Source organism: Xiphophorus couchianus, chromosome 9, assembly GCF_001444195.1.
Source record: "Xiphophorus couchianus chromosome 9, X_couchianus-1.0, whole genome shotgun sequence".
Classification (NCBI taxonomy): Eukaryota; Metazoa; Chordata; class Actinopteri; order Cyprinodontiformes; family Poeciliidae; genus Xiphophorus; species Xiphophorus couchianus.
This window is the reverse complement of record NC_040236.1, coordinates 11,923,075-11,950,971: the sequence shown is the minus strand read 5'-3', so window position 1 is coordinate 11,950,971 and position 27,897 is coordinate 11,923,075. Positions and strand designations below refer to the sequence as shown.

At 38.2% G+C, this 27,897-nt stretch overlaps 3 protein-coding genes across 5 annotated transcripts; 1 reads left to right on the top strand and 2 right to left on the bottom strand.

The window, feature by feature from the left end:
* Window positions 1–1,580: 1,580 nt before the first annotated feature.
* On the bottom strand, window positions 1,581–8,638 carry timm44 (translocase of inner mitochondrial membrane 44 homolog (yeast)). The gene is made up of 13 exons (XM_028027543.1): window positions 8,543–8,638; window positions 8,084–8,188; window positions 7,257–7,451; window positions 7,081–7,161; window positions 6,829–6,978; window positions 6,542–6,678; window positions 6,197–6,282; window positions 5,603–5,695; window positions 5,348–5,472; window positions 5,005–5,055; window positions 4,757–4,846; window positions 3,295–3,405; window positions 1,581–2,420 (listed from the first exon to the last, which is right to left on the bottom strand). Exons 1-13 carry the CDS (start codon window positions 8,570–8,572, stop codon window positions 2,301–2,303), a joined length of 1,374 nt encoding a protein of 457 aa, XP_027883344.1. The 5' UTR covers window positions 8,573–8,638; the 3' UTR covers window positions 1,581–2,300.
* Window positions 8,639–8,816: 178 nt separating this feature from the next.
* On the bottom strand, window positions 8,817–15,579 carry hnrnpm (heterogeneous nuclear ribonucleoprotein M). Of its 3 annotated transcripts, XM_028027540.1 has the most exons (16): window positions 15,375–15,433; window positions 14,584–14,762; window positions 13,038–13,090; window positions 12,360–12,367; window positions 12,171–12,264; window positions 11,803–12,081; window positions 11,378–11,531; window positions 11,238–11,287; window positions 11,096–11,153; window positions 10,706–10,828; window positions 10,583–10,630; window positions 10,402–10,467; window positions 10,201–10,302; window positions 9,530–10,110; window positions 9,398–9,449; window positions 8,817–9,281 (listed from the first exon to the last, which is right to left on the bottom strand). In XM_028027540.1, exons 1-16 carry the CDS (start codon window positions 15,431–15,433, stop codon window positions 9,118–9,120), a joined length of 2,070 nt encoding a protein of 689 aa, XP_027883341.1. In that variant the 3' UTR covers window positions 8,817–9,117. The 3 variants fall into 3 exon arrangements, with proteins under 3 accessions (XP_027883341.1, XP_027883342.1, XP_027883343.1); XM_028027541.1 differs by lacking the exon at window positions 10,201–10,302 and having other exon boundaries at window positions 15,375–15,579; XM_028027542.1 differs by lacking the exons at window positions 13,038–13,090; window positions 15,375–15,433 and having other exon boundaries at window positions 14,584–14,752.
* A 1,158-nt stretch (window positions 15,580–16,737) lies between these two features.
* dmap1 (DNA methyltransferase 1 associated protein 1) lies at window positions 16,738–23,051 on the top strand. Its single transcript, XM_028028764.1, has 10 exons — window positions 16,738–17,182; window positions 17,628–17,719; window positions 18,315–18,510; window positions 18,623–18,781; window positions 18,881–19,048; window positions 19,500–19,685; window positions 19,924–19,995; window positions 20,569–20,641; window positions 21,481–21,833; window positions 22,616–23,051. The coding sequence occupies exons 1-10, from the start codon at window positions 17,087–17,089 to the stop codon at window positions 22,673–22,675; spliced, it is 1,455 nt and encodes a 484-aa protein (XP_027884565.1). The 5' UTR covers window positions 16,738–17,086; the 3' UTR covers window positions 22,676–23,051.
* The last annotated feature ends 4,846 nt before the right edge of the window (window positions 23,052–27,897 follow it).

The following is a 27,897-nucleotide window of genomic DNA, read 5'->3' as shown; positions in this document are numbered from 1 at the left end:
GTGAAAAAAAGTACAAAATGATGTACAGTCTTGAAAATGCATTAATACCCCTAAAACTTGTTTATATAACAGTTACAAATTGGGATTTCATATGATAGACCATAAAAAGTAAAAAGGTTTCAGGGTTTTCAACATTTTTTCAACTAAAAATTTAAAAAGTGCCACATGCATTTTTATTTGTGAATGAACTTTGGCTACAATGACAGCTACAAGTCTTTTGACGTGACAGACCTAAACAATGAAATTCTTGTCCATTTATTAGTTTTATTTAGACTGTTACTGGGTTATAATCTCAAACAAAATTTCGCACTTTTAGAGTCTTGTTGGTGATTGTCGACCTCCTGAAAAACAATCCTTCTCTAGCAGGTTTTCTTTAAGTATTGCCTTGTATCTGACTCAGTTTCTCTCTCCTCTAAGAGGAAGATCCTCCACACACCATGACACACCCACCATGTTTCAGCCCGAGCTGTGGATTTATGAAGCTACTTAAGTTACCTTGGACCTCTAGGCTACTACTGTAATTAATGTTCTCATTACCTTGACTGCCATTTAAAAAAGCATATTTGTGCTTTTTTAAATGGCAAGTCGTGTTTATAATGACTTTTCTTCAAGCTGAAACGGTATTTTTCATATTGTTATATATATATATATTTATATTTACAGCACAGACCAAAAGTTTGGACACACCTTCTAATTCAATGGGTTTTCTTTATTTTCATGACTATTTATAAGGCAAGAAATCCCACTTATTAACCTGACAGGGCACACCTATGAAGTGAAAACCATTTCAGGTGACTACCTCCTGAAGCTCATCAAGAAAATGCAGAGTGTGTGCAAAGCAGTAATCACAGCAAAAGGTTGCTACTTTGAAGAAACTAGAATATAAGGGGTATTTTCAGTTGTTTTACACTTTTTTGTTTAGTGCATATTTCCACATGTATTATTCATAGTTTTGATGCCTTCAGTGTGAATCTACAATGTCAATAGTCATGAAAATAAAGGAAACTCATTGAATTAGAAGGTGTGTCCAAACATTTGGTCTGTACTGTATATATATTAATTTTTCAAAAGTTCACAGACAAAAATCTTATGGCTCCATTTTTGGTGTTTTTCACATCCATGAAAGAAGTGTTGGCCTGCTAATTATTCACAGAGCCACATGGCTCTGGTAGATACAGCATCCACATGTCACTCTAAACTAAACACACGTACACTTATAACCTTTAGCAGCACTGAAGGTTGAGGAATATGCAGCTAGAAAGGAACTGCAGCATGGCACAATCTATTGTTGTTGAGACCTTAAGCTGGCAGTATGCTGAGGACATGTCAAACCTAAGATGAATAGATTCTGACCCTACAAATAACCCACCCTCTGAAAAAAAAAAAAAAAACGGCATCAAAGCATCCTGCTGCAGCTAAGGGGCTTGACGTACACCTCACTGCACAAAGGCAGCACCATTTCACTTAAAAAGAAAATGACATTTTCCTCAAACAAAATATTAGAGCCATAAATAAAATCTCGCTAGATGATGACTTTTAAAAGTTGTTTGCTAAAAAAGAAAAAAACAGACCCATTTGAATGTTAGAAGCTCCAAAAATGTGTGTTATTTTGGAAAAAAAAATAGTCATTTTATTTTTACCATAATAAATATAGACTTGCTGACAGCTTGACAATTATATTGCAAAATGTTCATACAAATGAGAATAAGAATAAGGACATCTGAGCTCTGATTGGCTATGGCAACATATGACAACAAATCAGAGGAAGAGAAAAAAAACATGATGGCCTGATTGCAGACGAGGGGCAGCCTTAAAGAAACCAACCTGATCTCGATCAGATTGGCAAAAAATACCTGCATTCCCGTGGTGTCTTACCAGTCATAATAGAGAAGATGAATCTTAGTTAATAAATTTACTATTCTTTGGAACGGGAAGGAATGTGAGCCATCTTCATGCAACAGAAAATTACTTCAGGTGAATGTTTTTGGTGGTCTGCTGCCCTCTACTGTGAGCCAGAGGAACAATCACAAACAACTCAGGCATTCAAAGAAAAAAACAAAACAAAACTGGTTTAACCCAAAAAAACTACAGTAAAAAAGAAAGAAAATATGACACAGAGAGGCACCTACAGTGGTTAGTAACACTACGCCACAGTGTTGTTGTGTTGAAATGCCCATGCCATATCGGCTGATTCCTATAGGTCTTCCCCTCTCTCTCGTCTCGCCAGGGTGCTCCTGGACCTGTTCGGGTACAAGATGTTCTGTTCCTGGGTTGGTGCGTTTTGTGCATATCAAGGAGTCCTAGAGGATCTGCTCAGTACTTGAGGCGGAGATGTCCAGTAGTCTCCAGGCAGCATATGGATTTAGCTCTTCCTGGTCTCGACACAGAGCCCACACGTACATCATCCTGAGCACTTTATCCTGAAACAAAAAGTAACATATTTTACTATGGAACATCTGCTCCTATAAGTTTCCAGAAAAGAAAACTTATTAAAACAGTCAATTTAAAGCTTTTATATGGAAAGAAACTCAGTTTCACATTGATAATTAGAGATTTGCCTTCTCAGGATTTCTAAGGAAGGAAGAATGTCCATTCACAGGCAGAAGGTTGCTGCTGCCAACCTCCGCACAAACATTTCAGAGTATTTTATGACCATTTAAAAAAATTATGCAAAGAAATTTTCACAATGAACTTCAGAGATCAGATGTTGAATAATGGAACCTGCAAACATGTCAAATTGGATATGCAAAAAAAAAAACATTTTGAAAGAAAAAGTAAACAAGGCACAAAGTAAGAAAAAGTAAGAACACACTAAAATGTAAAGACAACAAGGATGTATTTGTCCAGATCTGCAAAATACTGAAATGTGCAGTAAAAAGGTTTATTCCATGTGAAAAAATATTTCATTTATCCTTTAGGTTTAATATGTAAATTGACTGATTTATTTCAACAGCTATCTTTTTTTTAAGTCATTTCACATTTAAATATGTTTATTTGAACAAGTTTGAATGAAGTCTGTTTTTCTCACATACTTGCAGACTCTGGGTTTTTGAATCTAGAGCAGACTGATGCTGATGTTCCCAAATGGATGTTGAAGTTAAAAAGCATGTAGTGTCTCCAGCTTCATTTAAACCCAATATTGTGTTTTGATATTTTTTCACATCAGAAAAATCTGTTTTTTCTGTGAAATTCTTCCGTAATTGGGAAACATTTGATCACATAACAGTAATAGGGGGAAAAAATCCATAACAATGATCTTAGCAGTCAATGTTTCTGTTTGGTTGTTTCACTTACAGGGTCTCCCTCCACCACCTCTCCCTTAGTGTTTCGAATCACCATCACCAACTGAGCCTGGAAAGTTATAATCAGAACTGGACCCTGTTCCATCATCTTTCCCATGGCCAGCTGGAGAAGGACAGGATAAAACATAAGATGAAGCAGAAAACATAAATTACAGAAGGTTTAAAATAATCCATATCAATGACCAGGGGCCATGGTTGTTCTTTCACTATCAGCCCAGAAATGTATTCACAGGCACAGTGAACGGATTTGTGCATCTTCAGCAAATAGATTCAAGTGTTTTATGAACTTTTTTTAAAATAATTTTAAAAAATCAATATGAACTGGTCAAGATTTAAATATGGAGGCTGCTAGCAAGAAATAAAGATTAAAGAGTAAAAATGAAAACATTTTTCCATTCAGGCCTGGAAAATACTTAAACTAAACTCTATTCATCTTCAGACTGTGTAGTAATCCTAGTAAACAAATGTATTTGTTTACTAGGATGACAAATACATAATGTCATCCTAGGTTTCTATTTCAACTCAAAATACTTTATTTATCCCTCCCACTAAAAGAGGCATGTAGAGCATACATAAAAAATTAATGAGACATAAATACATACAGTACAGACCAAAAGTTTGGACACAACTGTGTGTCCAAACTTTTGGTCTGTACTCAATACAGTTTTTGGTCTGTACTCAATACAGAGTATTGAGTTTGGTCTGTACTCAATACAGACCAAAGGTTTGGACACACAGTTGTGTCCAAACTTTTGGTCTGTACTGTAAGTAGAAAGAAAGTGCAATATGCATTAGCAAGGTGCAAATGGGAAATAAGATAAATAAGTTCTTGTGCAACCAAAGTCCTGTGGAATGGGCCAATGTATGTGTATGAGGGCTGGGTATTAATGTAAATGTATATATCCCTGTTACTGTTATTTGCTCCTGCTGTTACCCTCCTCAAATGGAGGTCATTTAGAAGCAAAGTCTAAAGCCAAATCTTATATGCACAATAAAAAAAATCGGAACTAAACTCCCTGAATGAATTTTTGAAGTAATGGCCAAATTCAGCAATGTTAAGTTTTCTAGAAAACACTAGACATGTAGACAGACATTAATCTATTGCTATGAAGTAATAAACAACACAGATGTTTTATTGGCATCATAAAACCCCCATGGATCTGTTAATATGTTTAGCAGAAGTGGTGAATGATCTCATCGGCTATAATCTATATGTTTCTGCATTTATTTACAGTCTTTCTGCAGCCTACAGCCAAGTCTATGGTGGCTAAAAGTCACAAACTGTAACTAAACATTTCCTACAGCATAAATTATCAAAACGGGAATAAACTGAATTTAATCACCACTTGCTGAGTTTATTACAGAATATTTAAATGAACAACCAGTATGTTTCAGAGTACCGATTACCTGTGACTGAATGTTAATCTGGAAGAATCAGGTCTTGAGGAACTTACGTCTATATTGTCTATATCCAGAATCTTAGAGTGGAATTGAAGTCCCATAGCTTTGGCTTGCTGAATAGGATGAGCAAGCTGGCTGTATGTCTGTAAACCCAGGGACAAAGAAATAGATGATAAACAACATTCTTAAAACACATTTTTGTAGGAGTTGCACATTCTCAGTAGATGTTGGTCCAATGATTAAGTATTTCCTAATAGTCTTTGGTAACTGCCCCAGAAGACCTCCAACCTGATGTCCTCACCGCTTCATAACACCAGTCCTTCAGGACCTCCAGCTCCCCTCTGATCATCGCCTGTATAACAACAAAACACACAGTGTTTAGACATGTTTGAAGTTCTTTGTTTTCAAAAATCCATACTTTTACAAGCTCTTTTTACAGATGTTGAATTCAATTTTTCTTTCACTTAAGACATAGATAAAAAATTTCAACATTAATTTATTAACTGTCAGGCATTAAATATGGAAAATGAAAAGACTATGGAAGGATTAGATGATGAAAGATCGTATTAAACGTCTTTAATACGATCTCCCCCCAAATAAACCTCCTGACAGAAACAACAGAGCTGCGCTTTTGTTCAACATACCTCGAGAATATTTGGGATGATATCTTGTTCACATTGCTTCAGGAAGGAATCCTTGTCAAAAGATGGATCCACCTTCAAGATCTCAGTTAAAACCTCTGACATTTCTGTCTTTGAAAACATACCACCTAAACAAAAAGGCACAAAAAAATTGTCTATTAAAAAAATAGTAGAATTGCTACTATTAAATGAAATAATAACAAAAACATTCTGATTAGATCTTCACGTCCGATATCTGCATCTCCAGACTATTCGTACCTATGATGTCTGTCATCTTGTCAGTGACGGCACGGGAAGCTCTAATGATGACGTTGTCACTCTCATCGTACTTCATTTTCATCTCAAAGAACCCTGTAGACAACAATGGAAAAAAGAGAGGTTGGGAGTTGAGCACAGAAGAGAAACTGAAAAACATTGCAGCACTATAGATTTTAATAATCTCAAGTTTATATACAGAACTCTTGGGTTATGTTCAATGTTAGAAATAAACTCTTTTGGGTGGGAATGTGAGACAAAATGACTGACAAAACACTTGCTTCTGAAAAACTTCAATGCATGACATACAAAAGGACATACTTGCAACTCTTTGTTGTACTTACACCACACAGGATATTTTATCTACAGTCAAATCTGAAGTGGAACTCTGAGTAAAATGTGTTGCATAAATATGGCAACAGTATAACTATTTTGCAAGCTATTCTGGTGATGTTTTGCTAATTATTAGCTCTCTTCCTTGACAAAATATTACTATTTTTGGCATAATAGAAAAGAATTAAGCTGAAAGAACAACAGTTGGGGAAACAATTACAACAGCAGAGACGTAGTGAGATACTTAAGATGATTATTCCTTACTATTAAAGACCACGTTGTTGTCTTTGAAGTCTTTCCATTGCTGGTACCATTTTGAGTCTTTGTGCAACACCACACCTGTAGCTTCCCTAAAGAAGACCGAAATGAAAGCTTTAGACCATGCATTCAACTCAAATATCTTTGTGACACATTTTGAGTAAGAGTGGAAAAGGCAATCACCACATCAAATAAATGATAAATAGTAATCTAAGCTACAGAGTTACCTGTCTTTACTCTGCAAACTGCCAAGCCTGATAAAAACTCCTAAATGAGTGGAACTTCATATTCCTAACTTTAAGGGGTATTCCTCCCTCTTGGTATCAGAGGACTCAATGGGCACTCACGTACTCGTTGGCTTCGAAGACCTTTCCGTCTTCCCCGGGTCCTTTGGACGAGAACTCTGTCCTCTTTCGGAGTCGGGCTGGCGGTCTGTAAGGTCCCGTTTGGCCAAGGTCACCGATCTCCTTTTTCACACTCTCCACGCTCTACAACAAATTCAGGAATAACACCTGTAACACTCACAAGTCTCATTCTCAGTATAACACAAATCATGCTTGATTTATTTAATTTATAGAAAAGTAAACAGAAAGAAATGAACATAAAGTAACATGACTTAGGCTCAGTTAAGTACATACCTGGGATATTGCTCTGAACGCACCCGTCTTCCCCAGTATCTCTCCGCTCTTGGAGACCGTTTCTGCAGAAGTCTTTGCTGTTTTTGCTGCTTCTTCCATTCCCTCCTTGATTTTCTTACCAATTTCTGTACGACTGACCTCTTCCAGCCCCTTAACATCCACACAAATAAGTAAACACATTTCAAGAGTCTACAGCAACTCATGTCAGTTAAAACAGAGGCTACAACATGGTTAGAGTCATTTCACATTTACCTCTTTAACGGTCTCAGAAATGGTTCCAAACTTCTTCTTCAGAACCTCCGAGGTCTTCGCCGTTTCTGATTCTATGGTTTTCTTGGAAAAGAAAGTGGAGAGGACGAACAGTCAAAAGACAATAGAGGCCAAGATGACGCAAGGGGGAATGATTTTGTTTGGGTAGAGATACTAACATATTTCCTCCGAGCTTGTTTCAGTGCATCTGACTCTTCAAGTTTTTTGGCCTCTTCCCGAAACTTCTTGATGTTTTCTTTCATTTCTTTGTTTTTGTTCAGTTCCTGCTTGAGGTTATCCAAAAACTCCCCCAAGAAACCTTTTCTCCCTCCGCCTTTCTCTCCTGACATATACCGCACCTGAAGAAGAGGAGGCTGAGGCACAACAAAATAAATTTAAACTATGTTTAAGAGCATTTTAAAAAAAGAAAAAATAATGCCTTAGAGAAACCATTCATGCCCCTTAAAGTTTTTCACATTTTGTCAAGTTACAACCACAAATAATGAAGTATATTTTAGGGTTTTTATGAGCTTCATCAACAAAACATAGTGCATACTTCGTAGAGAAAAGAAAAGAATTTTTAAATTCTGTTGCAAATAAACTGTGTGTGGAAGCATGTTTGTAGTGGCATAATCCAAGTCCCAACCTAAATCTAACATTCAGAACTTAATGTGTTTTATGCTTTTTTAATTTAGGTTTGGGCTTTGATTACACCAACATCTTGCTGGGATCTTCATTGTGGCTACACTGTTTAGAGGTAGGCTATGACATTTCTACTTGAAATGTTTTTAATTATCTCATGTTTATCTGTAAGTTCTAACCATCAACATTGCAAGACATAAAGGCTTCAAAGTGTTTTATTCTGTCTGTACCAATATAACACATGACTTTCACTTTCTGAAAAACAAAACTTTAGGATATTCAAAAGTGCAAGTGGTAATACTCAAAATGCAGTATATCAAGTGCAGTTGCTCAGTTCAGAAAACGTCACATGAGGTTCTGGTACCTGTGAGGATCTTGATGGGAGCCCACATATCCTGTAAACATTGGTTCTGTTCGGTAGCAGCAGGTAAGAGGAAGGGAAGGCAACCAAACCTCTTCTTAAACATATCTGAACACAGACATTAAACTTTAGTAGACTGATAAGTCAAAGTAAAGTCATTCATGAACTCGGAAAAATATGGAGAATGTCACCTTTTAAGAAAATGTGACATAATAAAACAGGGTGTTAGGTATGGCATGCACATGTAGGAACATTTTAATAAATATAATTCCACGTCCAAATGACAAGAGATTCGGTCGATAAGAGCTAACACAGCTAGCTTATGCTACATTGAACGGCTGAGTTAAACCAAGTCATGCCGTCCAAAATCTACTATATATACGAAACTATTCAAAAATACAATCCCCCTCTTTTGTCATTTTTCTTCAAATCTGGAGCATTAACAGCGTCCCAAACTCTCACCTGGTAACACTGACATAAGGGGGCCGCCATCTTGAATACCGTGCATGCAACCTTCTTCCGGTGGTGACCTTTCTACGTCAGCAAAGAGGAACAGCCTTCACAAATTCCCTTCTGCTTTTAAATAAAAAAATAAATAAAATATATATATATATGTATATATACACACACATATCTCTGAACGTCTTGGATTTTACAATCAGTGCACCGTCATCTGTTCAATATCAAAATGGTAATCCTTATTCGCCTGTTGTCGATAAACAAAACGAAGGCAAGATATTTTCATACAACTTGATTTATTTAGCAAAACACCTTACAGAACAAAAGCAATGACAGGTGATGCATAACAGAACAAAAAAGAAAAAATTAAAAGTTTGGTCGCTAAAAAGTAGAACACCAGAATAACCTAAAACTAAAAACATCCACTGTTACGATTTGCTAACTAAAAGTATCAACTAAAATAAAAAAAAACATTTACCAACATTTACTAAACCAAGTATACTGAAGGACAAATCTGATGACCAAGAATGATTTAGACATTACTGACTAAATCATCTGATGCAACACAGATACATGAATTATGCGTTTCTATCAATCCTAACGTCGATCTCTCTCCCGTTCAGACGATAGCCGTTCATGGTTCTGCAGGCGCGTTCAGCAGTTTCAGGGTTGTCAAAACGGACCACGCCACAGCCCTTGGATTTCCCATTCTCCATCTTGATATCAGCATACTGGACCATACCTGCAGTGAGAATGTAGGATATGGTAAAGAAAAAAGTAAAATACAACAGGGACAGGAAAGGATAGCTGAAACCCTGCTAGTTTTTACATTTCCTGAAAAAGAAAAGGTAATCTTACCACATGTATTAAAGGTGTCCTTCAGCATCTTCCAGGTGAAATCAAATGGCAGCTGGAAAACACAATCCATTACAAGTTTAAAACTCAGACACTTTAAACATCCTCTAAATTAAGCCACATCTGGAAACGTACATTTCTGACAAAGATCTGGCATCCCTTCCTCATGTTGGCTCCACCACTTCCAGGCCCTGCAGCTCCGGCTCCTCCGAAGGAATTCCCACCAAATCCTCGGTCCATATCTCCAGACCGATCAAATTGACCACCGACGCCTCCAGATCCCATTCGGTCCATCCCAGAACTCATGCGGTCAAGCCCTCCAGAGGAGAAACGGTCGAGGCCTCCAGCAGACCCCATGCGATCAAAGCTGCTTCCCATTCTATCAAGCCCGGTGTTGCCCATGCGATCCATACCCATGGAGGAGCCAAAGTCCATGCTGCCTCCCATGCGATCCAGGCTAGACGGGCCGAGTCGGTCAAATCCTCCAGGGCCGAGGCGGTCCATGCTTGATGACATTCGGTCCAGGCCTGGTCCGAGCCGGTCCATACTTGGCCCCAGGCGGTCCATCCCAGAGCCCATACGGTCAAAGCCAGATCCCATCCTGTCCAGATCAGACACACGATCCATTCTGTCCATGCCCATTCCTCCCATGCGATCCAAGCTGCCTCCTATGCGGTCCATTCCGGAGTTCATGCGGTCCATGCCGAGGGAATTTCCTGCAGAAATTAACACAAAACAGCAACATTTAATCGTCTCAGCACAAGAAAGCACTATAGGGGCTTTGGAACAATCCAGTAAGTACTAACCCATTCCTCTTTCAAAGGAGTCTCCAAAATTATTGCGAGACATTCCCATTTCATTTCGCCCAAATTCCCTGTCAAAAGCACCACCAATCCCACGGTCCATCTCTGACAATGCAAGAGATGAAACCATTAGAAACATCTGGCAAGACGTGAGGAGTAGCACGCCGGCCTAGGAGTGTTTAGCGAGTCTCAACCCAAACTTACCGTTCATTCTTCCCATGCCTGAAGAACCAAAACGATCCATGTTCATTCCGCCAAAGTTGTCCATTCCTGAAAACATTGATGAAATGGTCTTAATGCCAAATTTGCTGATCATGTTCAAGTGTGGAATATTTAATCTCCTGAGGGTCAAATGTATTGATGCAAATTAAAAAAAACAACTTGCCTCCTCCCATGCGACCGCCCACATTGCCAAATCCCATACCATCCATTCCTGAGGGGAGAAAAGTGTTTGTAAGAATACAGTTCACTAGACGTACTTAAAATGTCAAAAGAAAGTGTTGGTTACCTCCAGGGCCCATGTTCCCCATGCCACCACCACCACCACCACCTCCACTTCCTCTGTTCAGCATGGTAGCATCGATAGGCTGACCTCCGGGTCCCAGCCCCAAACCAATGCCACTCAGTCCACCTGGTTTCAGGGAAAAATTGCAAAGCTTTAAATTCCTGTCTGCACAAAAGTGTATTTTTTCCAAGAACTGCACAAGATACAAACTTTAACTCCCAATCGTACTATGTATGAACCGAACTGGGGAAAGCACATAATTTTCCAGCACTGAAATGTTCAACATATATTACTGTTTTTTACTATTACTTTGGGAAGACCTAATCCACAATAGTTTCAGAATTAGCTGGTATAAGGAAATCAAACCTAAAGATATATGTAAAGTATACTTACGGGGAAGAGAGGATCCTCTATCTGGTTGTCCAAAATCTTTAGGGAGGGATTTCTCATCCTGGGAAAAAAAGAACATTTAAAATGAAAATGATGTCCACCTTTGCAACAAAATTGATTTAACAATCAAGGCTTTATGACATACCAGCTTGACATGCATGGTCCTGTTAAATAAGAGCTGCCCATTGAACATAGCTGAGGGATAATTAAGGAAATACACACAAAATGCCAGGAAACCAAGTTGTAAAAATAAAAATGAGGTGCATTGAATATGACAAAGGATACAGACAGCTTGGACTGCTTCAATGGGCATTTCAAACGTCACTGTGCCCATGCCTCTGCTTTTGCCATCCCTGTCCTCCAAAATGTCTGTCCTCAACACGACACCTGCCATGCCGAACACCTCTTTCAGCTTCTTCCATCCCACCTTGTAATCCAGCTGCAACAACAATTGATGAGATCAGTTATAAAACAAAGACTGTTATCTAGTTATTTCAGTCTGATTCACCAACTTTTTATTCTGGTGAGGTTGTAGCAGTAAATAAAAAAATAAAAAATCCTTGGAAATTTTATTGTAAAGTTTAGGCTTACTTATGAAATTCCCTTCTTCCAGGTATTTGCTGTATTTAGGTTATGCTCTTATTTCTTAATATTCAGATTTAATTTTAAATGTAAATACAAAAGCATGTCTAAAACTCTTGAAAACTCACATTGGCCACAAAGACGGTGCTTCCAATCCTGCCAGTCTGAAGACCATGAATGATCTCATTGGGGATGTTGGGGTTGTTCAAAAGGCTGGGAGGAATGCTGACCAGGGGGCCTCCTGGTCCGGGCCCCATACGATCCATACCTCCCATGCGATCCATGCCCCCCATACGATCCATCCCTCCCATGCGATCCATACCCCCCATTCCTCCCATGCCTCCTGGGTGACCTCCAGCTTGTTGGGACTTGCCAATCTCTCTCTGAGCAATGACACCATCAGGATCCTAATAGAGAAAAAGTATAAACATCACTCAAGCTTTTGGAACGCAAGATGCTTCCAAAAAGTGTCACTCCTTTCTTCCCCGCAGCCTACCTCCTTCACTTTAAGAGGCCGCCCATTGAGGTTGTGCTTGTTGACACTTTCCACTGCTTTCTTCATAAGTTCTTCTGTTCTGAACTCAACAACACTAAACAAAACATTCGAAATCAGAAATGCAGGGTCCTACTTTCCTGTACCACCAGATATACACAGAAGGTAATTATGAAAGAAATGTGTACTTACGCGCAACCCTTTTGATTGAAGTCATCGGAACAGGCAATACAAATACAAAAAAAATAATAATTAGAAATGATAATATTTAACTGGTTATTTAACTGACATGTAGAAAATATAAATGGCATGCACAAGAAAGAGTGAAACACACAAAAGTCTTCACAAAGCCTATGTAAATTAGATTGACAAATATTTCCAAACCAGTCAGTGACCAAGCAGGAATAGTGAAAAATCAGTTTCTCATCTCAAACCATCCAAAGGGAAGAAACTCCACAATACGATAGGTTTCCACTCCATTAGGATATTTTAAAAAGGTGTCTTTTCCAATTATATTTAACAAAAACATCAAACAGCTTTGTAACAACATCTTGCCGAGTAAACCCCTTAAGTCGTAAGGAACAAATCCAGCAACCAAAAGGGAAATTATCATCTTATTCAATCCACAGGATTGGAAGCAAGTAATGCTGATTTCCTGTTTTAAAACCATCAACAGTTCAGGATGGCCTCAAATCAGTGGCACAGACGACACCACCAAAGACACGCCTCCAGCACGTTACCATCTCAAGAACTCCACCAGGTTTCTATTTCTGAACAATTCCCAGCAATATAACTAATGAAACCAAGGCTGACAAACACGTGTTTGTCTAGGTTTAATCATGTATTTTGATTGTATGTATTTGCACTTACCCTCGATTTGCCTTCTGCGTCCATTAAGTGTTCCACGTACGTTACCTCACCCACTACAAATCAGATTCCAGAGACGACACACACCAAGGGGAGAGAAGCCGAGAGAACAATGGGGGTTTAGAGCAGAAACAAGGAGGAAGGCCGATGAACTCTGACTGCTAGAGTCTTGAGCTGTCTCCCAGCACCTCAGCAGCACAATATGGTACAGGTCTACAAAAAACAAGCTTGGATCTTTAAAAAAAAAAAAACATGTAAAAAGACTTCTTTGTCTGTCCTTGTAAGAATTCTCCAGAAACAACAAAAGCAGTAGATTGAAGAAACCAACTGTTGAAATGACCAATAAATAGCCTTCAGATTTGGCTAAAACAGTGAAGACCACCTTCTCCATGTAGTTTACTGACCATACAATTTCAAGTTAGAAAAAACCCCTACAAAACCTCTGCCTATTTCAGGACACACCTAGTGATACTTAGTCAATTGTTGCCATTTTGTCCCTCACCCTAACGCAATGAAACCTTCCCATCAGATCTGCAGCTACAAAAATAACCGTGTCCTTAAAGACAACAAATTCTTGAGCAAAGGATGCTTCTTTAAATACAAACCTGTCCCAATAGTGCTGAGTTGCAAAAAAAATAAATAAATAAAAAATAAATAAAGGAACTAAATTTTAAAAATATCAATTTTCAATTCAATTGCGACCACTGTCAATGTTACAGGTCACATGCCTGTTCACCAAATGGACGTCAGTGACCAAAGCTTTCAAAACAAGGACAGTACAAAAAGAAGCTGCTTTGTTTTGTAGACCTGTACCCCACAGAAATCCCCAGCAAAGAGCTGTGTGTGGCACAACATGGAGATCTGCTGAGAAAACATTTGCTTGTCAAGGTCACACCTAAAAAAGAAAATGCAATTTAACTCAACAGTTGACAGACACGAACACTTGGCCGTCCTTCTCCAAAAAGACTGTCCCGTTTATAAACACATTCTTTAACTTAGCAGTTCATTGCATGGCTAAGGACATTCCGATATCCCATAACTAATCAACTCTTCATGCAAATAGAAGATAATGTAATCTTTGCAGAAATCAAAATTTCTGCACAAAACTATTTATAATTGGACATGTTTCCAACTAAGTTTACATAATTTCAACATATACAGATGGTTAGATACTCCAACTGAAAAGACAATATGAGGCTGGTATCCATATTTTTCTGTCACTTGTTAGAGTAAACCTCATTATGCCATTCAAGATCCCAAGCCAAGGGATTTTCACATTAGTCAACTTGCTTTAATAACAACCTCCATCTCACAAACACCTCAGAGGTTACAATAACCTCGATGGTGACTCCATGTTCAATCCAGGTACACAGCACTTGTACAAAATGGCAGCAACTCCTTAGTTTGTGGTGATGTTCCAGAAAAACTCCCAACAATCTGAAGAACCACTCCGACAAGGCCTTCAGAAGTGATGTGGTCAAACAAAATAACCCTGGATGCAGACGCCTAAAAAACACACACTTAAATGTCTCTTACCAAAAAACCTTACCTTTCTCTTTCATCAGGTCTTTGAGGGCTTGCCATTTCACATCGTAGGGGATGTTACTGACAAACACTCTGTATCTTTTCACGTTGCCATAGGGATCATAGCGACCACCTCCACCTCTCTTAGGGGGTCTCTCCTTCCTGCTTGAACTGGATTCATTCTTGGGTTTCCCATTAATTCCTCTGAAGCAGAAAAGTTAAACAACAGTTACATTTCAATTTTAAGCAATATTTATGGGGAAAAAAACACTATGCAACAATGCAAATTCAACAACTACTTTTAATCATATGATGCATTTTCACAGAAAAAAAAAACAACAACACTACTAGCATTCATTTCATCCTCAAAAAAAGTTACTTGGCTGCAACGGCAGGACAAACCTTTGACCACATGGCAAGTGCCCTAAATATCGGCCTAAAATGGCAATAGGACAATAAAACAGACCTGGCGCCACACAGAAAAATACTATTCACCTTCTTTTCCCAAGAAACATGAATTTACATGAATTGATCTACACTATCAAGTATCTACGCCAACAGTCTGATTTAAGCACTCGACTTAGTTGGCGCCAGTAAATAGACGGATCCCACGTCAAGTCCTATTCTTGATTTAAATCAAACAGCAAATAAATCGCACGCACGTCTTCGAGTTACGAACCATATCCCATACTAAATTTGTAAACATATTTTTGAATTTTCTTGGACTGAACATAAATGATAGTATATTAGCTTGTACAGAACCGCTAGGCCTAAGTAGCTAGCTACAACAAAGAAAACGACAATGAATGGACTCACTCCTGCTGCGGCAACTCGATCGTCGCCTCGATGTTGTTTTCTCCCTGCTCACTCGACATTTTGTTGAGCTGATGAAGGTGGTAAGAAACCTAAAATTACTATTGCAAATCAGAAAGGCTGGTATTACCAGATCGACGTAGTGTAATAGCACAGTTTGCTCTTAGCTATTACGAAAATGGCGGAGCAAAAACTGGGGGGCGAGTTTTAAATCTTTCGCAACTGCTTCCGGTGAGCTGGGAGCTGCTACTATCAAACGGGATTTCAAAATAAGAGCGCCGCCCAATTTTAACCTAAACCTTTCCAATATAGAATATTTGTTGCAATTGTGTCATTATTTGATTATCGCTATAATTAGATTTTTTTTTAATTAAATGCTTTTTTTAAAATGTAATTTTCAGTCACGCACTGCATGCAAATAAAGCTATAATACTTCCAAAAAACATCAAATAGCGCAAAATATAACAAAATTACAATCTTGTAGTTACATCAGTTTTAAGACAATCTGTTTAATCTTTTAGGTAACAGGACCTAATATGTATTTTTTTTAAAAATCATTAAGTGTTTTTTTTATATATCAGTAACCATGTATGCTAATCATTAACAAAATATTCTTGTTGAAAAATTATCTGCTTGAAGTTTAACGAGATTTATTATTTATTTCTGACATTCCGTTTTTTCAGCACTTGTGCAACATAACAGGATTTAACTGGGGTTTGGGCAGAATGTAATATATTGTGTTGTGAAATTGTCAGTTATAATTTTATTCTATTTAAATATGAAGCATCACTTACATCACTACAGGGCCAAGTAGTTACCAGTGCACCATACTGCAATTTGAATTTAGAAATTGTTGAAGGCAACTTGTTAGAGGCATTAGGAAAAAATTTTCAACCATGGATTTTGTCGGGCTTTGCTAAAGGTCAGCAACACAATGCCACGACACGGACACTAAAGTTTAAAAAGAGTGTCTCTAAGACATGAAATGGTATGTCAGAACAACTGTCTTCATCTGCAGATTTCCTGATCAGGCAAGTGAGTGCCTGATCAGGAAACTTGTACTTGTACTTGAATTGTACTGAGCTTCCTCAGTACAATTCATACTGAGGAATTGTATGAATTCCTCAGTATGAATTATATACTGAAGAATACACCGGACCTAATGAGTAGTCATTAGGTGAGACATCATACAGTTCATCTGTATATTATCCTAGTATAATCTACATATAGATTAACAAAATTTATAAAATATTCCAAAACGGATTCACTTGAATTAAAAAAAAGAGTAACTGAGTTCAGAAAGCAGAAAAAAGTGACCCCCCCAAAAAATTGCTAAATTATTGCTCCTCCACACCACAAGGTGGCGATGGTCAATTCCTCTGTGTAGTCAGAATAGAATGATCGGCGTCGGTGTTTAGCTAGCTATAGCTCTGCCCTTAACAACAAAACATGTTGTTTGTTTGTTTTTGTAAATAGTTTACGCGTATTTCCTTAGCCGAAGTAGCTACAATACTAAAAAATATACAAGCATGTTCAGGTATTTGGAGTAATTTGAGACAAAAGCTTGAGAAATAAATGCGTTAGCCTTTAGCTTAGGCATCTGTCGTAATGTACCGTTCAGAGAATGAATGAACGCCTGTAGGTTAGTGAACGGTAATTCTGTTTGACAGACTGAAAAAAGCGTTTATAAACAGCATAAGAAACATACTATAACTATGGCTACCGGTGCTGATGTTCGGGATATTCTGGAGCTTGGCGGAACGGACAACGATGGTCCCATCAGTAAGAAAGATCTCATCAACTCGGATAAGGTGAGAGAAAGTTTAACAATTATTGATTTGTTCGAGCGCAGATATATCTTAGTAGATTAGAATAACAAAATATGATTTATTTTTTGTTAAGTTGGATGTTTAGGGCCTACAGTTATGAAAACCGGATGTCATTGAAAGTTAGACTATCTTGACCAATACAAACTATTTAAAAAAAAAACATTTTATGCTATAGTCATGAAGAAGACAGTTGTTGACACCCTCCACAAAGAGGGTCAAATACTAAAACGCCACTGATAGAGAGCTGACTGAAAGCATATTAATAAAAAGTTGAGTGGAAGAAAAAAGTGTGATAGCAAAATGTGTATTGGCATATGGGATAACCACAGCCTTAACATGATTGTAAGGTTTGGTATTATCATACACTGGGGTTATGTATGTAACACCATTATAATTCAGATGTATTTTTTCCTGTTACTCACTGCAGAAAAAATCCAAGAAAGCAACTGAGACGCTGACTTTCAAGAGACCAGAGGGAATGCACAGAGAGGTGTATGCTCTGCTCTATTCAGATAAGAAGTATGCATTTCTTCCAAAACATACATCTATGTTTTTTTTGTTGTTGTTTCTTTAATTCACTTTATATTTCTACAAAATGTTTTGCTGTTTTAGAAACAGAATATTAAATATATAAATTGTTTTGGAACTCTTGGAAGCCTTTTTCAGGAAAGTTGCTTTCAAGATGATTGTAAAGTTTACTATGTAGTTCCTCACTCAAAACAAGTTTGTTTGTATTCATTAGGAAATTAGACCATCAATTTGATTTTGATTGGGGGTAAAATATATTTTACACTTCTCGTTTTATCCCCAGCAATAATTCTTGATGCTTTAAGCTGGGGAGGTGGGTAAGCATCAAGAATCTGCTCTAAGCTCTCTCTTGTTTGGTTTGGCATCATTTACTAAGGCACCAGACCTCGACACAGCTGTCCTTGGTTTAATTCCTAGGTTTGACATGAAGTAAATGGTCCAGGGGCATTTAGTGCATATCATCCCCTTCTCTCTCAGACCTGTTTCCTGTTTAGCTGCTAACGAATAAAGGCCACTAGTGCCAAAAAAGCGGGAAAAAAAGGAGAAGAAAAAACCCCCATTGTTTTTGTCTTTTATTTACCTATAGAGACGCACCGCCTCTGCTGCCTAGTGATACCACTCAAGGTTATCGGACCGTCAAGGCCAAGCTTGGATGTAAAAAAGTTCGGCCCTGGAAATGGATGCCTTTCACCAATCCAGCTCGCAAAGATGGGGCCATTTTCCACCACTGGAGACGGATGGCCGAGGAGGGAAAGGACTACCCTTTTGCTCGCTTTAACAAGGTAAGCTTCACCTGTCCCTTTACAGATGTTTAAGATAAAGACAAAGAATATTTTAAAGTATTCTCTCAATTCTTTTTTTATGATGTTTCTGTTTTCTTATTTGCATGTCCAGACAGTCCAAGTGCCAGTGTATTCAGAGCAAGAATATCAAATGCATCTCCATGACGATGGCTGGACTAAGGGAGAGACAGACCACCTCTTTGACCTGTGCAAGCGCTTCGACCTGCGCTTTGTAGTTATCCACGACCGCTATGACTACCAACAATACAGAGTAAAGTTCCCAGAACTGGTGTTTACTGTTTATGAGAAAAAATCCCAACTCTGAGACATTTGCATTTGGAATAATTTTTCTGAATTTGTGCATCTTTAGAAACGCTCCATAGAGGACCTGAAAGAACGATATTATAACATTTGCGGTAAGCTGACCAAGGTCCGTGCAGCCTCTGGGACCGAACCCAAGATCTACATCTTTGATGCTGGCCATGAAAGGCGCCGCAAGGAGCAACTGGAGAAGCTCTTTAATCGCACTCCTGAGCAAGTTAGTAATATTTCACCTTCAATATTTCTAAAATCTGATTAAATGTGCTAAATATAAATTATAATTTATAACCAGCTTGCTTAACAATGGTAGAAATGACCTCCTGTGACTCTTTGTGGACTATGTCCATGGTAATCTGCTGGACAACTATGGTTTGGGCCTCAACATGACATTTCAGTATTTATTTGTTATTATAAGTTCAGTGTAATAAGATGCCATTTTCAAGCCAAAATCATCCAAATTAACAAAAATAAAAACTCAAACAATATCACTCTTTTTAAAGAATCTATAAAATAAACAAGTTAATTAATTCACTTGTAAATTGAATTAAGGTAAAAGCAGTAATATATCAATGACTTTCAAATTGATTAAGACACACTTGAACTGTTTATGAAAACTGATTATGTGCCCCTTTAATAAGAAAAATGCACCTCTCTTGTTTGTCCTCTAGGTGGCAGAAGAAGAGTATCTTATTCAGGAGCTACGGAAGATCGAGAATAGGAAGAAGGAGCGTGAGAAGAAGGCTCAGGATCTGCAGAAACTCATCAAAGCAGCTGACACGACTACAGAACTGAGGCGAGCTGAAAAGAGAGTCTCTAAGAAGAAGCTCCCTCAAAAAAGAGACGCAGAAAAACCAGTAAGCAAAGGAACTGCACAAAAAGTTGAAAAAAACTCAATTGAATATGTAAAAAATATAAATCAGTTTTATTTTACGTTTGTTTCAGCAGTTGTCACTCAAATAACCTTAAAGTGTCATTTTCATGTCATCAAAGTAACAAATTACTCAGATTTGTCCCAACATATTTATTTGATTTTGTGTGATGGCAATCCAAAAGTTGAAAATAAAATCAAATCCTATAACTTTTTTTCTCCAGGCTGTTCCAGAGACAGCTGGCATCAAGTTCCCTGACTTCAAGTCCGCCGGTGTCACTCTGCGCAGTCAGAGGGTGAGTGTTGCTTCTTCCTCCTGCATAAATAACCTGGTTCTTAAATCCCAGTCGGGAGTCACAAAACTTCTGATGAAATAAAAATCAGACTTGAAACTGCTCTAGTCAGGAATAAATGATCACACAGCTAAAGCCATGAAAAACTTTTTAGAAAAAGCAATAAAGTTTTTTTTACTTAGTTTTTCAATCAGAAGCCTGGTGGGTTGGTGCTAAATTTGATGTATGAAAGTAACAGGAGTTTCAAACTTATCTTTTATTATCACTTTGATGATTAAATCTGTTGCTGAACAGCTAATATCTGTAAAAGCAGCAAGAGGATCCTTATTTATCATGAAGACTGATGAGGAGATTCTGATCTCAATGGAAAATGCATTAGCACAGCTGAGGAAGTGGAGAGCCCCTTTGGCTAATCAGTCAGATGCAGTTCACTGGATAAAGACATTTTGATCTGACCCGCAGAAGTGCATTTCATACAAATTAAAAGCCCTGAGGTGAAGCCGTTTATCCTAATATTGCCAGTACCTTAAATCACAGCCCTGCGCTGGTGCGTTTCTCCGTCTCTCTGTTATTCAGATGAAACTGCCAAGCTCTGTTGGCCAGAAGAAGATCAAGGCCATTGAGCAGATCCTGGCAGAGCAAGGAGTGGGTGAGTATGAATAAATATTAGCAATCAGCTAACATTTTATAGTTTCGCATGTTCAGCAGTCCTCTGCAGTAAATGTGAGTTTGAGTGGAGCAGGAAAAGTGACAACTTCAGTAGATTAGCAGGGTTCCCATGCAGTCCAGAAAAGTGTGAAGTTTGTCTTTTGTGTTATGTGTTTTTCTTTTTTAATATGTATTAATTTTAGACTGAAAATAAAACAGAAAGACAACAAATTATAAATAAGATCAAACAATAGTGAAGATATAATTTTCAAAAGCCAACATTAATGAATTTTATAGTCTAAAAGAGGGTGAAGGTTGAAGCACCTACTTATAAATGGCTATACTTCCAACTGATCATCAGGAACGATATCCTCTGAAAGTATAACAAATTTATAAATCACCAGAACTATTAAAAACAAAAAATTACACATTTATTAGAAGTTTAGGTTCTGTTTTTTGTCTTTCCCACATGTCATTGCAGACCTTACTGTTTTACATTTTTAATTTTAACTGAAGGTGTGTTGTTTCACATTAGTCAGCAACGCACCTTTTTTATCATAAACTTCTGTTTTCAAACAAAATGTTAAAGTGTGCAGGTAATGGGTAGTGATAATTGTTCCTTTTAACACATTAATAAAAGCATTTTACTAAACTGATGAATAAAACTTCAGTGTTTTAAGTACCTGCCTAAGATTTATGAGATAATTTGCTAGACAGATGCATTAGTACACCATGTCCAACCTTTAACTTGCCACAACATCCTCACAGCTGTCAATTCATCAAAGCTTCTCAAGCTGACTTTTCATTCATGTCTTCTGTACCTCATTTCTTTGGGTCTAGATCTCAACCCGATGCCCACAGAGGAGATTGTGCAGATGTTCAACGAACTCCGCAGCGACCTTGTGCTCCTGTATGAACTGAAGCAGGCCCACGGCAACTGTGAATACGAGCAACAGATGCTCCGTCATCGCTATGAGGCCCTACTTAAAGCTGGCAGTGGGGCCGGGTGTGGAGGCCTCACGGGAGGAGGGATTGCTGGAGTCCCACAGGGTGGAGATCTCAGTGCTCTAAACAGTACTACATCCTCCACTCCAGCGGTAGAAGCGCAGTCGTGGCCCAACATAGATGATATCAAGCTGGAACCAAAGGAGCAGATCATTGACGTTGTAGGAGCTCCACTCACTCCCAACTCGGTAAGCTTAGACTGAGCCAAATGTTTTTGAACCATTGCAAACTCTTGTGTGAAGAAATCTTGCACTGTCTTTTTTAAGTTGTTTTATAAATCCTAACTTTATAACTTTACAAAGCTCAAAAATGAGCTTCATGCTCATTATTTGTGAGCACAAAGCTCACAAATAATGAAATGCTGCTACACAATGAGTTTAATGGTCTTGTTTTTTATATACATACAAAACTTTGAATGATTAAAAGTCAGTGACCTGCTGCAGTCTAAGCCGAATAAAATATACATGTGACATCTTTTACTGGTTAATGTGGTCCAACAAGGAGTACCTGGACTAAACATCCAAGGTCCCAGATGAGAACTATCCATCTACACACCCGCCCCCCATCCGTTCATCCATCTGTTTGGCTATCAGTTCATAAATATAATTTTCAGCTATGGATTACGTCTGCATTTGCCACATCTGGCTTCTTCTGGAACAGAATTATGATGCACACCTCACATCTATGACGTAAAAGTCGAATAAAATGCAACATGACCGTTCAGACTGCAGATGCTTCGTAAATTGTCGACTATGTACCCAATTTAGTGCCGTTTACGGGAGTGGATTTTTTTGGGAGTGAAAAGATCAGAATTGGGCCGCTCAGACTGCCACAAAAAATCCAGATTTGGTTTACATTTGCCATCTGTGTAAACATAGCATTAGTGGGCTAAACATGTTTAATCCTTCACCGAAGAAGGTGTGATCTCTGACATTCTCTAATACGATTGTCCTTCCATATGCCTTTGCAGCGCAAGCGGCGAGAGTCTGCTTCCAGCTCGTCTTCAGTAAAAAAGGCGAAGAAGCCCTGATAAGAGCTCATACAGTCTGGAGGACAAACGACTGGGTTACTTATCCTGATGACAGTGGAGTGCCCGGGAGTCTTATGGCCGGACAAGATGGACACAACCAGGGCGGTCACCATATTACTGTCCATTTACGCAGACACACCACCGACTCCACACACACATAAACACAACCCCTCACCTACTAACGAGACCTCTCCAAACCCTCCCCGTCTGGCCGTGACAAAGGCAATGACTGAGTGACATTTCATTCCATTACTGCTCGTCTCCCTGCCTCCACCACCGGTTGCCCATAGATGAGGCAAGAGCAACTGTAAATTGCAAGGCTGAACTAATCGGGACAGGGTGAAGAAGGTGGGAATGACTGGGTAATTGAAATGAATTGGAATGAAAGACCAGAGGCAGGGAGTGGGTGGACCTGGAACCGCAATGCTCATTGGAGTCATCTGAGTTTTTTTTTTTTTGTAACCTCATAATGCAATGGTGTTTACTGGAAATGTGTTCCAGTGTCGTCTTGCAGAGCTGGATCCCTCTAGACTTGGAGTTTTGTTGTCTTCCTTCTGTCTATTTTTATGTTGAACTGTCTTAATGTTTTTTTATGATTACTTCAAAAAATGTTCTGCTTACAAGAAACAACAAAATAAAAATGATTTTCTTTTCTAACTGTGTCTAGTTGTTTCTTTTCAGATGGTGTGGACTTGGAGGGTAATAAGTGTTGAATACAGATTTGTTCAGAAAATTGTAGGATCCTGACATTCTTACCTTACCTGTCATCTAAGTTAAGTGACAACTAATGACTCCATTAATATGATAATTAAGCAGAGCCAATGAAACTTCATTAAGTTTCCCCCTTCTCATAATATTGCTAATTGCTTGTCAATTATGGTGTTTAGCCTACTTAGGCATTAATTTCTATGCAAATTTTGAATATGTTTGCCAGGAGAAGGACACTTTTTGATTTGGGGATACGCATTAGTAGTTTATCAGGCTTTTAAAAAGTATTTTCACCCTCTAGAACAAATGTGTCAAATTCAAGGACCAGGGGCCATATGTGGTCATAGATGTCTAAATTGATAACTTCCCATATCTAACTTTTGTATTTTCTCTGTGTACTGTCAGGACTCTCTGTGACCCTGAGTATACAAACAGAGCTGCAATGGAATGGTGTAGATCAATTCATATTTATGTATCAGAAATTTAGACCTAAATCTAATTGAGAATCTTAGGCAAGACTTGAAACTTTAAATTCACAGATTCTGTCTGGTTCAAAAATTTTAATCTGTAACATGGCCCTTTTACATTTAGTACAAGTATGTATACATTTTTGGAAAATATTTCTGGATCCATTTATAAAAAATGTTTTGAAATTGTACATTTTTAAAGCAAAATAATTGTGATTTGATCTAAATCTTTCCATACAATTAATTAATTCATTAGTCCAAATCCCATTTTAATTTCCCTTTTAAATTATGGTGATTGTTTATGATGTCTTATATGTGTTATGGAAGGCATCTACTTTTAGATACAAAATAGAAAAATATGTCACTATTTTGAGGTTTTTATTTGTACTTTTTTTTTTTTTGCAACTATGTCTTTTAGAGATTCTCCAGATGTTTCACAGACTTGGCTCTGTGCATGGCACATGTGGAACATTTTAAGAAAATCTAATGACAAAACGTCTGCTTGTATTTTTCCAATTAATTTGTTTACAAATTTAACCTTGTTTACATGAGCAATATTATTTTTGTCATTTCAAGATTTTGCAGCACCTGATGTTTTGTCATAATACTAATAGCCTCTTATCTCTGTTTTTCCATCTTTAACTTGCAGAAAATAATATACCACCTACAGCAACATTTCAGCTATGTCCTACAATTTGTAATGAATCTTTTACTTTAGTGCCTTTTGAGTCATTTTTAACTTAGTTAGACCCAGGGTCACTGTTTTGAGTGTTGCTGAGATTTTAGTGAACATTTGAAGCCTTTAATTTTCAGTTTAAAAGTTTAGCGTCATTGATTTCGTCAAAAAAAAAAAGAAAAAATCGTATTTTTGCTTTAGCTTCAAATTCAAAATTCTGCTCTCTTAGAATGTGCATTAATCATTAATCAATACTGTAATCCACCTATTTTTTATTCACAGCTTCAGTAAGCACTGCTAAGGTTACAGTAGTATAGCCATCCTCACTCTGAAGGCCATTTGATTGAGACGGAGAGAGAAAAAGAGTGAGAGGAGGCAAGTAAACATGGGTAAAATGGATTCCCTGTGTCTATATTTCATGTTGAAAATTGGCTCATAAATCCAGTGGCTTGATCTATGGAACTCGTCGTTGGCTGAAAAAACCTCCGTAAATGTGTAATTTCTCCCTTGACAGAACACAGCCGAAAGGCTATCTTTCTTTCGCCTCCTCCTCCTCCCTTCTCTCAGCCCTTCTTCTCTGTCTTTCATTCTCTCTCTCTCTCTACAGGTCGGCTGTTGGATTAATGCCCTCCCCCCTCCTCTTCTCTCCTTTCATGCTCCTCTGATATCTTCTTCATCACTGCCCATCCATTTATTAAAACTGGGGCTTCCTTGCTACACCTCTTAGTATCAAAAGCCATCCCAAGTTACAAGGCTGATATAAGATGGAGATATAAAATGAGAAGGTTGTAAAAAAAAAAAAAATACTAGTGTAAATAGAAAATCAGCAGGTAGAGAACTACAGTCAGCCAAGTCTGAATGATAAAGACCCCCATAGCCCCAATCTAGCTTGCTCCGCCATGAACTCCATCCAGGCTCTGATGTGAAAAGCATGAGGCAGAACACCACAGGAGAGTGTCTCATAATGTGGCTGGGATGGGCTCTCTTTATCAAGGCCAGGCCGAGGCTTTAATCACGGCCTAAGAGGTGTGCCGGCTTTTTATCATAATTGAATTGTAGCCAGGCTAATCGCTGGCATTTGTCACTGTCGACCGGCTGCTCGACTACACTGGCGGCCCAAACTGCTGGTGGGGAGATGTGATGGAGTCTTGGTTCTTGAAGTGTGGTACCAAGAGGGCTGCTCTGCCCTCAGGATTGTGTTTTCGCAAAATTGTGATTCCCGCATACTTCCAGCTACTTTTTTCTTCTATTTCTATCAACTTTTTGCTGTTGATACTTCATGTTCCATTCGTACATGGTTCACTGATGTTGTTGGGTTTATCTGCTTCAGCTTTATGATATGAGGCATTCGGTTTCTGTCATTTACAGTGCCCAAAGTACTTTCTGGTGTAGCTACAGTCCATTTAGCATCCTGTCAAAAAAACTCCTGGACCTTGGCAGACAACGCTGTGGCAGTAGACCAGATCCAACCCATTAAAATTAACATTTTAAATAATAATGGTAATACTTTCTTTTTTAATTATTTTTGCTTGGCCAAAACGATGTCTCCTTACTCACCGTAGCTTCAGGTACTAGAAATCAATCAAATTTGTCTCTGGGACAGTCTCAGTGAAGTTGGCTCAATGTTTGCAGTTTATTTGAACTTGTTACATGAACAAAAAAGACTTAATCAATCAAACTCTAACCTTTCCATCGTGAGCAAGACCAAGAGCTGCTGATGGAGTTGCAGATTTGCACAAGGCTGCTGGGCTGCAGGACAGAAGGCAGCTGTAGCATCAATAAATTAATCCACATTCCTGTAGCTGAAAAATTTGTTTAGTATTATGTACAATTAAGCCTAATATCACTAATTTGTCTTAGGCTACAAAGAATGTACATATATTGCATGTGCTTTATTAAAGTCTATTTTAAAAATGTGTTCTTAATTTGGCATTTGCTTGACAACAAAAAACACAATTCACATTTTTTTTACTCTTGTAAGCAAGTTCCTACAGTAAGGGACTAAATTATATGCTTCAACCAACCAAGAAATGAAAATGTATTGCTGCATATCTTGTTCTCTGTTTTTATGATCTAACACAACAAAACGGACAAAGCTCAAGAACTTTTGTGCCACTGAAATAAAATGCCTGTCGGTATTTGAACAACTTTGTATTTATGACAGTGGCATAAAAAGTTAGAGCACCACTGAAATAGAGCACCGCCGACATACATCACAGGTACCTCTGGATATGATTAGATTGCTACTGATTTCTCTCTTTGGTAATGTCACCAATTTCCTGTGCAGTGAAGAGACAGCATCTGTGCATTAGCATTTGCTCCAACATTTGTGCCATAAAAACGTCCAAACCAGACTCTCGCCCCCATGCCCTTCTCTCATCTTCACATCTCTTCGACTTTCACCTTCTCCTGTATTTGGGTCACCTTGAGGGAGCAAACTTTTAATCATCATTCCACATCAAATTCACCTGTGCCCTCTGGGACGCTGAGCTGCAACAATGAAGAGGGGAGTTGGGGGAGATAAAGTACCCACAGGGCTGGACAGTTGATGTCATTTTCACTGGATGTTTTTTCGCTGGTGGGTGGGAGAGGCCTACGACAACACAAACTCAATCACTAGTGCTAAGCAGTGCTTACAGCTAGGAATTAACCTCACTGTCCACTCTCCACATTCAAGCCCCAGGGAGGAAGAGGAGAGTGAAGTGGAGTGGAGCAACCAGGTGAACTAAATCTGGACTTCCCTTTTTCCAGGGTTGTTGCTCTTTGGAACATCTGCAGGGAGACGCTGTTGCCTTTCAAGATGTCCTACCTTGAAACGGCTGATGCAGAGTGACAGACGTGCAATTTTATAATGAGGAGGAACTGAATTTTCCAGTTGGAAGTTTTGATCCATTGTTGTTCTGATCAAATATTAACACCAACGTGGACATCTTGATGAACTTTCTCTATCCCTGCTCTGTACATCTGGTGTTTTAAAAAGAAGAGATTAATTCACCATGGGTAAAATTCGAAATTATCCACATTTCTGCCATTTTATTTGATCACGTTTCATTCACGCTTGCTTCAGTTTAGAAATCAAAATGGCATGTGGTTTAACTTTTGGGATCAACAACATGAAAATTGGTAATCTTCCAGGATTACCAATTTTCCAATTTTGTTATTGACTTTGGGCTTAACGGTTTGTGTGAAGAAAAAGCAAAAACAGAGGAAAAGTGTAAGGAGGTAATTATTTTTTCTCGCACAGAATTTTAGCTTTTATGCTATTTTTCCGCTTTTCTGTAAAAAGGGTATGCCCTCACCTGTTCTATTTATGACTTAACAGCACTTGTTAGGTTGGATATATTTTCACATATTTTATTATTCATTGTGGT